At 35.5% G+C, this 12,152-nt stretch overlaps 1 protein-coding gene across 1 annotated transcript in view; it reads right to left on the bottom strand.

The window, feature by feature from the left end:
• Nucleotides 1-12,152, bottom strand: part of TRAPPC10 (trafficking protein particle complex subunit 10) — a 42,212-nt gene that overhangs the window by 5,731 nt on the left and 24,329 nt on the right. The window contains exons 12-19 of the mRNA XM_083821331.1: nucleotides 11,658-11,798; nucleotides 10,349-10,461; nucleotides 8,679-9,193; nucleotides 4,724-4,865; nucleotides 3,450-3,608; nucleotides 2,121-2,350; nucleotides 997-1,097; nucleotides 400-526 (exon numbers count right to left, since the gene is read on the bottom strand). Of these exons, the coding sequence (XP_083677457.1) occupies nucleotides 400-526; nucleotides 997-1,097; nucleotides 2,121-2,350; nucleotides 3,450-3,608; nucleotides 4,724-4,865; nucleotides 8,679-9,193; nucleotides 10,349-10,461; nucleotides 11,658-11,798 (1,528 nt within the window). The remainder of the gene's footprint in view (nucleotides 1-399; nucleotides 527-996; nucleotides 1,098-2,120; nucleotides 2,351-3,449; nucleotides 3,609-4,723; nucleotides 4,866-8,678; nucleotides 9,194-10,348; nucleotides 10,462-11,657; nucleotides 11,799-12,152) is intronic.

Genomic DNA, 12,152 nt, shown 5'->3' with positions numbered 1-12,152 from the left:
AATAAAATATTTTTCACACTTACTTAAGTCATATTTAATAAAGATATTAAGCATGTCTGCATATCCTTTTCCTAGTCAACAACAATGAGCAATTTAGCCATGTTTATACAGGGTTGAAAAGATTCAATGGGGCATTTGCTTTTGTACAAAGCAAATAAACTAGTTTGAAAACTTACCTAAATTGTAAAAGATACAGAGAATATTAATCTGTCATCCACAGATTTAAGTGCCTTCTAAAGCAACTTTAAGAATCAAACTTACTTATACGGCCACAAAGATCTGACCAAACATCAGTTATCATCTTTAGTAGAAAAACTATGTTTAGAAGCGCTAGTATTACTAGCGAGAAGTTTCATCTAAACCTCCTGTCACAAGTTCACAAATGAAGAGAATCTTTACCTGTTGAGAATCAGGGTTCAGAGGTACCAGCTGCAAATCTGTACAGTCAGCAGAATTTTTTAGGCTGTTGTCTGAAAGCTGGAAACAGAGTTCTGACAAATTCTGTATGCAGACTTGAACATACTTCCTGAAAAACATGTCAGTTTGTTCAATTTGCTACCAAATTTGAATATTTACAGTTAAAAGCATACATGTCCATAAAATTGCTGTCAAAGTGCACAGCTCATACAAAAACATAAAAGCAAGTGTATTTCTTTCTTGCGGTCTTTTCTCAGTATTTATTAATCTGTAGAAATGAGGCTGTAAAACACCCTCTTTCTTATTAAATAAAAACAAATAACTACATAGAAATTAGCTTGCTTGGTTTCTATTGTGGTCTTATTTCCAGAATAACTGAAACCATATAACTGAAATAACTGAAAACTGATTTAATTGTTATGAAAGAGCACTAGAGAAAATATGCAAACTTTCAGTGCAAAGCTGTGCAGAACAGAAGCCCAATTAAAAAAAAAAAAAAAGGCCAGCTATAAATATTACTTATGAAAATCCAACTCTGTTTTCTAAGAAGAAACAATAAATACTTAATGAGTACATTACCGTTTGCCAGCTGACAATAAGGAATGCTTGGCATTAAAAGGTATGCAGAATGTTAATGCAATAATAGTGGAGTAAATTGACCAAGGACAATCAATGGTTACCTAAAGGAAAAAGGGAACAAAAGTTTTTATTCGCAATGGTCTTTGATATAACGATTTTATGTTTCTCCTCATTTCAAAACAAATCTTTGCTCAGCAAGTGTATACATCTAATGCATCCAGAAGGGGAAAAAAAAAAAAAAAGAAAAAAATCAGTATGTCAAGAACTAATCTGAGAAAAACATTAGTCTTTTTTTTTTTTTCTCCTGAGCAGGGTATGAGATCTTGAAGAAGCTTTTCCTGTAGAAACTCATACATCCAGTTTTGAAAACCAGAAATAAAGGAAGGTGCACAGAAGAAAGAAAAGATAAAGAACAGCGACAATATTAATAGCATCTTAATACAATAATCTGGTAAAAGGTCAATATTAAATATATTGCTGTAAGAACTATTAGTGAAATGTCTTTATAGTACTTTATTAAATATAAGCTTAAAATATTTTAAAATATATTGAGTATTTGTTTCAACTTTAAGCAGCACACTAAACTAATGAGTTTGTCTTGAAGTTAGGCTGCCATTCTTCCAACTCTAAAGCATGTACATTTAGCAACATATTTGTATATGCAGGGAAAGAGAGGGCAAAAAAGTATCTTTTGTCACATTACATTTTAGTAATGCTAGTCTGTAGCTATTCCTTTTTACCCTGCTATTCACATACAAGGATATATGATTTGCAAGTGGAAGAAGTATCTTTTCCATGAGCCAGAAGGGAGGATTTAAAGACCACCATGCTATCTTTCACAAAGACACAAATATCATTCATCCTATAAAAACTGAGACTATCAGAACATTAAAACTCAGAGTACTAATGACTGGAACAGTTGGGCACATAGTAAACAGTGTCTATTTCTGCTTATAAATTCTTTACATTTATAACATTTAGAATGATTTTTGTATTTACATTTTAAGGGAAAGTTAGTTCAATGCAGGCATTTTTTCCTGCCACTACCACCACTCATATTTTGTGGAGTTCATGCCCCTGTGATGAAAAAGATTTCATAATGGAAGTGTTAAATGTCATCTTACTTTTTGATCAACAGTAGCCATACAGTTGTCCTGTTTCTGCTTCTCTTTGTTTCTTCTGTGAACTTCTTTATTTGTTGCATTTTCTCTCTCCACTGCAGATTCTGTGGCTGATGGTAAATACATGACTTCTAGTTCAAATTCGATCACATGATACGCAGGAGCCACTGGCAAACTGATGCTTGTAATCTTTTCAGAAGACTGAATCTTTAATGATGATTCTGAGATCTTTTCTGTAGTTGTGTAGAATGGGGAGAAAAGTGATTTTAAGACATTCATCCCTTCCCGATTTTCATTTTAAGTTGTAATTAGGAAAAGTTAACTTTTTAGGCTGGTTTCTGTCATTAAAAATACATGGTACCACAAGCATTTCCTAGCAAGACCTTCATGTTTTCAGAAACAATGAGAAACCATGTTATGTAGCTCCCTAGTACCCTTCTCATATTAACTATAATCCACACATCTTAAATGCTACTGCTGTTCACAACTTCTCAACAGCAATGCTGTATCCTTCTCAAACTTCAGGAAGGTAACCACCACCCTCAGTGTGGCAGTCTCTTCCAATGTTCAAGAAAGGACTAAGAGGATGACTTGGTAACAAGCTTCCAATTAGCTAGAGAGCTACTTCAGTCTATCATATGACACACACTGAAGTTTTCACAAAGTACTGCACCTCCTTAGTCTCATAATCCATTTTTACCTCAAACAAACGTGAAATTTACTGAAACACACACATCAGTATTCTTAGCATTCATCATGGATGTTTAATACTACACACAGGGTGCATCTGTATTGCCTATTTTAATCTTAATTTTATTATGTCTTTTAAGACCATTCTCCCCATTTATGTAAAAGTTAATTGTATTTGAGCAACAAAGGAGACAAAACAGCATCCAAGTTCAGGAGAGAAAAACAAAACCTTTGATGTTGTGTGTTTAAATGTACACTGGCTAAAGGAAATGTTTCATTTACACAGAGCACTAAGTAAAAACTTAGATTACTTCACAATAAAAATGTGATGTCTGCACAGCATAAACTCACCACAACACATTTGGAAATCATAAAGGATGCTCACCTCAGCAGCTACTTCTCTATACCTACTGAATTTCATCTATGAAAGAAAAAGTCATCCAGCTATACTTGCTGAAAAGTTCATAGTACTACTCTGAGGGTGGAAGTTTAAGACTTATCTGCACTGAAGTAGAAAGTTGCAAGTCCCTAAAATTGATCTTAATAACACCTACTGAAAAACAGTGTCATTGTTCGTAATGTAACTTTACTTCAGGGTTACTAAATTTTCAGTTATTTAAAGATTTTTACGTCATCACTTACCCCTGGTGTTGGAATAGATCACTGCCTTGCTCTCGGGATGGTACAGAATAGGCATGGCATCAGCGTTACTGAGCTGCAGAGCATCCCCATTCTTCATGCTGTAATGACCAGTAGTCACTGTAAATTTCACTTTCTGTGGAATACCAGCCAAAAGGCTATCTGAAGAAGAAAGCAGAAATTGTTAATGGATTCCAGAACTCATTTAGTAGATGGTTACAATGCACTCCTAATGTTTGCTAGTAACGCATCCAAGCAATTTGTCACACATTTTTGGGTAATTTAAAAGTTTGGGTTTTTGTGTTATACAATGTTAAGCTGTCCAAAACAGAGTGGGTTTGGTCACTCAAATTGAAACCACCTGTTTCTCCATGCTGTGTGTCTGACCTAGGTTTTGATTAGCTGACTTACATAACACAGAGCTATGACAGCACAGAATTCAGTAAAAGATACAATCCCAAATAACGTACTAAGCTTTTTGCAAAGTTCTCCAGGTTGTAAACAGCTTTATATTTTTGCATCTGTGGTGCCAGTCATACGCACATGCTACATTTAAATAATCAAGATAAGGATGCCAGCATACCCACAGATTCTCAAATATCTATCTGAATCAGAACTATCACATTTCATCAGTAGCTAATTTGAATAATTCCCCTCTCCCCAATACGCCTGTCCTTCCCTCACCACATATCACAACCCCTGTTAACTGAGATGATAGTGCAAATGCATATCAACTCAATTGCCTCAGTTAATAGACTGAAAACAAAATCACTATTAACTTCAGCTTATAAAATATAAACTCTACAAGTAATGCTCAGCCATCCATGAAACCAATGGATGAAATTCAGCATTAATTCTAATAACTTTATATTATCTCCAGCAGAGAAATCCAATTCTTACAACATATTTCTGAAATACCAGAGACAGTAGTGTCACAGAACTAACCGATCTGTTCAGTCAATTAAAAATCTAACTATTCAGTTCTCCTAATCCACGTGGGAACTCAAATCATACCTAGTATCTAAGTGACACTACCCATTCAAATTTGAGCCAAGTTCTGAAATTAGTTGTTGAGAAACTAGGCATCATCGACATCATACTTGATCAATAGTTTGAAAAATGAGATTTAATTTTAGACTGCTAGCTCAAAACCAAGAGTAAAGCAACATAATTCTGAAAAGAAAAAAAAAAAAATCAAGACAAAACACTTAGTCTAGTTCCAATGAGAGTTCCAACAGAACTTAACAAAGCAACTTCAGTGTAGCAGTTGTACCTACCAGTCAATGGTTCCACTTTTAGCTGGGGCTCCTGAGAATATACATCATACTGCACAATTGGATAAATATGAAGAAGGACAAACTGTACTTTTCCCACTGAAGTGCACAGTTGCCTGAGCGTGTACGTACCGGGTTCCTTGGCCTTTGAAGAAAACATTTGAATGGCATTTTCAGCTTAGGAAGTACTTCTAGAACAACCTTGTCCTCCACTAAGGACAAGTATTTTTTCAGCTTGTTTCTATCAGACTCTTTGCATTTGTAAATTACAAACAAACCACAGAATCACTCTTTAAGTGCCAAGATTTTCACAAAAGGTGCACCTTTTCCCTCATTAAGGTATAAGTTGCAGAGTGCTAGCTGAGTCAAGAGATAACATGTACTAGTAATCAGAATAGCTAACACAGTAGCTACATGGTCAAATTGTTATTTGGAATGGTTTTTGTTCCCCTCCTTACTCCCCTCCCCATGCCACATACATTAAAATAGTTATATTTAAGTGCTGAAATTATATTTACCAAGTAGTAAAGCACTTATTCGGGTAACATTCATAACATCCTACAACATTTATACAAGCCTTCAGCATAAGCTATTGATTTCACACACCCACACCCAGCCCATGAACGCTTACAAAAAAGTAATACATATTTAATTTCAAACTCTTCCCTTGCCCTGTATAATGTGACTCTATGTGTTTTTACATAACATTATAAAAAGCAAATCTGTAGCATTATCATCTGCTAGTATATTTATTCTTGATTCTATTTGCTCTCAGCTACTACTGCTAGGGAATAGGAGATGTTCCCATGTGCCATTTTATGAAGTGTAATTCATACAATACATATTGATGCTGGGTAGAATTAAATCTAAAGAGTAGGATTAAAAGTTATGCAGAAAAGCTGCAATGACTTAACATTAAACCTCACTTACACGGTTATTTACAAAGCAAATCCTGGCTGAAAATCAGTACTATGCATTTAGACAATACAGTCACTAAAATTTATCCCTTCATTATTTTACAAACAAAAAAACACGATTGAAGTCTTTTGTAATACATGCATACTTAAAACCTCAACATGGTATGAAAATACCGGTGTGAAGAACTTTAATAATGCTTTCTGATCTCTTAAAGCTGGAGGAAATACACTGAAAGGGATTGTGTGGAAGATTACTATCAATTGACGTAATATTAATAATCAGTCTGAACTTTAAAGAAAGAATAATTCTCCTTTTGCATCTTAGGAGTACTGTCATTCCTCGTTCTGCAAAAGTAGTGCAATTAAGCACTACTTAATTAGAAACAAAAAATGTCACGGAGATTTTAAAAAAATATGTGGTAAATACTTCAGCTCAAATCTAGAGAAGTTTTCATCATGTTGTCTAGTAATATACTGTCCAAAGTCATAATACATTCCGATTTTCCCTTTCAGGACAGGTAAGTCATGCTTTGAACAACTTCATAAAGGTAAGTAGGATTCATACTGAGCAGTTTTCGCATAAGAAGTTCCTTCAAGAAAGAAAGGTTGAGAAAATAGTTGGGAAAAGTTATCAGCATAAGGCTGTCCATTCTACAATAGCATGCAGAACAAGGCAAAATTAAGTAGATCTATATCTAGCTTTTCATCCATATCTCTTCTTCTGTGGCTTCAGATTGCTTCCAGTTCCTACTATGCCAAAGTGCTGGCTCAGATCAGTCTCTAATGGCTTTCTTAAGGCTCCTTCACCTGAAATCAGTTCTACATACAAACTAAGTTATTTTAAAGAAAACTACATCTCCACCAAATTACAAATCCCACTAAGTTGTTTCTATTCTTTGAAAGATTTAGAAACCTTAAAAAAAAAAATGAGGTCAGTAGGTAGTTCAAATGACATGACTGCCATTTCACATTGTATCATCAGGGACTTGAACTCAACTTCCATCCTTAGATACCTGTTAGCTATTTAAGGTCCATAACGTGCATGTACACGTGTAACAAGGACATCTCTCTAGCATTTTCTGCCCCAGTGCCTCGAGGAATGGAAAGGCAGAGTATGCAAGCCTACAGAAAGCTTCACTCAGCTTTACTCTGAATAAAGTTTGATGATAGATGTGAATTAACAGTTTAAGAAGAGGGGGATAAAAAAGAAGTCAAAAATGGAGAAAGTCTTGGGCGTGGAGCATCTAAAATATGCTAAAGAAACCTCCTGGCCAGCTCTATTAAGTTATTAGTTTTTGGTCATCAAAAGAAAGAATGTAGATACTCATTTCAAAATTATTTTTTCTTTTTGTTGTTTTTTTAAAAGGTGGGGGGGAAGCAAAGCTAATTTAAAGCAATTGGAAAATACCAAAGCATGCAAGCATATATGCTGCTAGCAGGCATATATACCACATATGACTGCAAAAATCCTTTCTTCAGAGCATCCATACCCTTTCCAATATGCAGATCAGATAATGTTCAGAAAATGAAGCAGCAATGAAACACCTGTTACACTCCTCATTCTGTTTCCCTATCTCTCATTAATCATGCAGGTGCTATGCTGAATTTCTGTGTTTTCTCACACAAACTTTCTCTACACTGATGTTTATTACCGTAGCATTGAACTCTACTAGATATTTTCCTGTGCAGAATTACAGAGGTGAGGGAGATGGTATTTAAAGATAAACCAAGGAACAGAATGACAAGATTTTTGAGGCCAGAGGCTCCTACTTCTGGAACTTCAAACAGATGGTGAAGTCTTGCTTTTGAGAAGGCTTGGCATTTTATTTGCTAGAACTAAGCTGGGAGGGAAATGCCTTTCCTCGTTTCATTAAGCAACAACAGTAAAGAAACAAGCGAACCACAGAGCAGAAAAGTAAGAGGTCACAAAATGAATTAAGCGTTTAAAAATGAATTAAGCATTTAAAAACAAATTAACAGAACACAAAAAAACACCACCCCACTACACAGATGCACACACCACAAAAAATTACACACCCCTACCTCCTCAAAAAAAAAAAAAAAAAAAAACCACCAAAACAACTAGGAGTAGTAAGTAGAAATCAGCAGGCCTTGGGTACCATGCCATCTAGCACTAGCAGTAATGTAACGCGAACAGAGATGAGCACTACTATCCTTAAATACTTCAGCAATTACTGGGACTACTTGGCTTGCTGGAGGAAAAAAAAAAAAAGGAAGGAAAAATGGATTACTTCAAGTATGAATCTGACTTAGAAGGCACGTGTAAGTGAGGAACTGGAGGAGTTTCATAGACGACATTATATGGCAGAAACACGACTGTGAGCCATTTTCTGAGGGTGGCATTTAGATAGCGATCCTATTTTTGCAGGTGCTACAGGAAACTAAATTTGCAGGAGTAAACAGAGAATCCTAATGTTCTTTATGTTATGTCCTTTCTCATTCATTGCATGATTTAGATAAATAATGGGGCAATTTTAATTCTGACATCTTCTAAATTCAAATATTTAATGCTGAACTTAATTTTGTCATACTTCTTGCAAGTAGGATGCTTACTATATCCACTAAATGAAAAAATATTCTACCACCTTCTATACTGAACAACAGGCTAGTAAACAAATTTAACCACACAGTCACTTACTGAAGGCTAGAAAATCCTGTCCCACCAAAATATTTTTAACGTTATTCTGAATAAGCTTATCGGCAAAGGCAGACTTGATGAACAGTGCATTATCCTGTATATGAATTCATCAGTTTAATTTTTGGCAGCAATAATCAAGATGTTTAAGTTTTGGAAGGCTGACTCACGATTACTAATAGGAGAGTCACCAGTACATTTTGGCACAAAACCAACAGCCCTCTTTAAAGGGAAATTATGGTCTAGAGCAATGAAAAGACAGCCACAAGGGGGATGGCAAGATGTAACAGGAATACAGGTACCACTTGCCAGCACTATGCTCTTCCTCAACCAGCGCTTTTAGTTTTTTCACAAGTGTTATGTTCACTCAACCATAAAAACATACCTGAGTACTGAACGTTATTTTATTGACCCCTGGTTCCAGTATCAAGTTGTGGCATTTTAACATGTGAGCTCCATCTTCCAAAGTCACCCCTGAGGGCATATCCAGAGAACTGCTGCTCTCTTGCCTTCGTAGTAGCATGTGCACATTTTTGCAGATAATTCCTGCTGTGTTCAAAGAGTTATCTGAGGGACTTCGTTCATACATTTCATATAGCTCCAGCGCTGGCAAGTTGTTTCTTGACAAAGGAAATCCTACAACCTCATTTGGAAAGCTGATAACGCCATTGGAGGTTTTGTGCTTAGTGAGCCACTCAGCTGTTTTTCTGTAATTATTCTTCTCAATGCTGAAGTGAACATGAATAGCAATCTGATCCACTTGGACAGGGATGGGCATTTGGCTCAGCAAAGTCAACTCAATAGACAACTTCCCACCCACATGGACAACAGCATTCGGAGGGTCAAAATGTAGAGTTTTTAACTGTGCAAAGGAGTGCATAGGCAATATAACCTTTTGACCTGAAAAAATAAAAAACAAACAAAACAAAAAATCAGGGATTTTATTCTCTTCGTATGTTCCTGGGGATCAGCAGATTTTCCCCCCTCAAAATTTAATCCCTAAGAATTAAACTGATCAACAACTTCTCACAACGAATCCTTTTCATTTCATTCAGCATTTCACAAACCAATACTTTCATATTTTATCTTGCATAGAAACGAGATTTAAAATGCTGGGATTTATTTTCTAACAATTCATCTACTACAATTTTACTACTCCTTAAGCTATTGAGACAACTAAGTGAAGAGATAGTATCTAAGTGGAAGCTTAACATTTCAGTACTACATAAATTGTCATAGATGAGCACAATGGCAAAATTCCCAGAGCACATAAATAAAGAGCAAGTACATGCCTAATAAGCTAACAAATCAGATTGATGCCTTGAGCCATCAGCTTTACCAGATAAGAGTCTTTTACTTTTTTAGATTAAAAACAAACAAACAGAGACACTGAAGACAGTACCAAAACTTAATGCTTCTCAGCATGTCTAGAATAGTATATGATATATCCATTCATCGAGAAAAACTTCTGCATAAAAATGAAGTCTTCAGATCTACAGAAAGTGTTCTATATGGATTATGACCAATTTCAGAGATAAGATATTAATGAAGCAGAGGAATGTATAAAAATAAAAAGCAGTATGGTCAAAACAATAAGCTGCAAGTGGGTGGCAACAAATCTAACATCAGAAAACAAAATATCATCACAGAGCTGCCATGTCAGCTGGAATGCAATATCATCACCTTGCATGCCAGCAATGCAGAGTCAAAGTTTAGTAGCAATTGAAAAAAACAGTACAAGGGAAATTATGAGCTGCCAAAGCAGACAAATAGGTATGGTAAAATAAAAGCAAAGCAGACAAACAGATGGGTAAGGTGAAACAAAAGCCTCCTGGTATTCAGAATGAAAACTTTTAATTACTCTTTCATCACTGAATAGCCTTAATTATTAAAAAAGTTTTATAAATGCTCTGAAGATGACAGGAAAAAGCACCGTGTTGGTTCAGAAGTCATACACAAGGTATTGAAACCAAAGAAAAAAGCTTTTCAGTCTGCTTTTAGGGAAATATCAGATTAAAGCAGCTTAAATTTTATGTATTTAAGAACCAGACTTACCTTGATTCTCTTCTTGCTGATTGGCAAAATCTAATATTTCTTGGCAAAATCTTTTGCGTTCATCTTCTGTTAAGTGGTTATCACTAGCTAAAAGACTGCTTGTTTGAAGATAACTAACAAAGTTAAGGAAACGTGAGGTAGCATGTTTTCATTACATTCAGAAATTTGACTGAAAACAACAGTTCAAGTACTGCCTTTCTAATCTTTTAATATAAGACCTGCCTTCATCATCACCACATGCTTCCATTAGGAAAGAAAAACAATGGAAGATTTACTGTCATCTGAGATCACTGCACAATCTCTAGTTTTTGCAGATCTATTAAGTTGTGCAAACTTCCCCCCAACCCCCACCTAAAAAGATCAGTGAGCATTAAAAGTTCATTATTTGACAACAGATAAATGAAGCATGCAAGTTAAAGACCCAACTTGTTGCATTACACTGCACATTTAGAATTAAACAACCAGAGTATTTGTTTACTTTCCAGATTACTCTGTTGAGAAGCTGCTAGCTGTTACAGCCCCATTTACCATACTAAGTTATAAGGCATTCCTCGTACTTTTGAGTGCTGAGGATGCACTAATGCTCATGTAAGTGCAGAAGACTGCAGTATTACTGGCTCAGATTTTCTGAGAGAACATGCAGAGAAGCAGAAAAAAAATAGTGTTAAAAGTGATTTCACAATTTTCTAAAAAGGAACAGACATTTACAATGTCTATGTCTAGTTCAAAAAGAAAAGTCCAAAAACAGTTACTAAGTTCCCTAGTACTGTCACTTAGAGACTAAAATGTGAGCTTTTAGGCTAACAACAACATCAAAAAAAGGGGGGTAGGATCATTAAATCAAGTCTTTCCTTGAAACTTCCACAAGAACCATCCTGCATGAAGAAGTCTGTTAAGCTGAACACCCCAGTTGGAACACCCAAAAAAATTCTGTTTAAAACTAAGACACCTCTGAAAGCAGTACACTTCCTACAGAACAAATAGAAAAAATGAACAAAAGAAAAACAATTGAAAAAAAAAAAAGCTAAGGCCAGTTTGCTTCCCTCACACACAGAACAACATATAGACATATTTAATATAGGAAGTAGCAACCATATGCAAAAAGTTTTAAGTACACAGAAGTAAAAATTCAAAAACAAATAAGTAACTCAACCATCCCTAAATGAACAGCAACAATGGAAACAAGAAATAGCTGGCTGTCTGATATTTAGCAGTCTCTACCCTTAAATAAAATTAGAGATACGTCAGAAAAATAAGAAATATAATTTTATCCAGTCTTGATTTTTTGGCTCCATCTTTTAGAGGATACTTTTCTATTTGCCCAAGGTGTTTCTGACATTCTGCTAACTGTTTTCTCGTATGCGTGACAAGCAGTGCCCAGCCCTCAGAAAGGTAAGTTTTCAGTGCTCCTTGAAGATAGATCTCTGCCTTCTGTGGACCTTTCTTCCTCCTTTAAAAATAAACGAATACAGAGTGATACAAGTGTCTTTGTGGCCACTGTCTACACATTTTTTTAAGAAGTGGTTATGGGGAATACCCTATATGAATGCAGAACAAAATGCAGCAAAACTATTCATTTTGCTAGTACCATCTCAACGTCTTGACCTACCTTTCTGCAAGCCATTTAAGCAAGCAGAACTGCAATTTGTCTAAACATACCATGTCAATGAGACCTCACATACAGATCTATCACAAATCAGAGTGAGGCAAACCTACCTCCCGCAAGTGCATTTTCATGATAAAGCCATTTCAAACTTCTGACAGGTAACTAAAATTATGCTTGCTCAACAATTTTAGAGCAGGA

The sequence above is a fragment of the Anser anser genome (genome assembly GCF_964211835.1).
Source record: "Anser anser genome assembly, chromosome: 1".
NCBI classification, from domain to species: Eukaryota; Metazoa; Chordata; class Aves; order Anseriformes; family Anatidae; genus Anser; species Anser anser.
The sequence above is the reverse complement of the archived record's forward strand: the minus strand, read 5'-3'. Positions and strand labels throughout refer to the sequence as shown.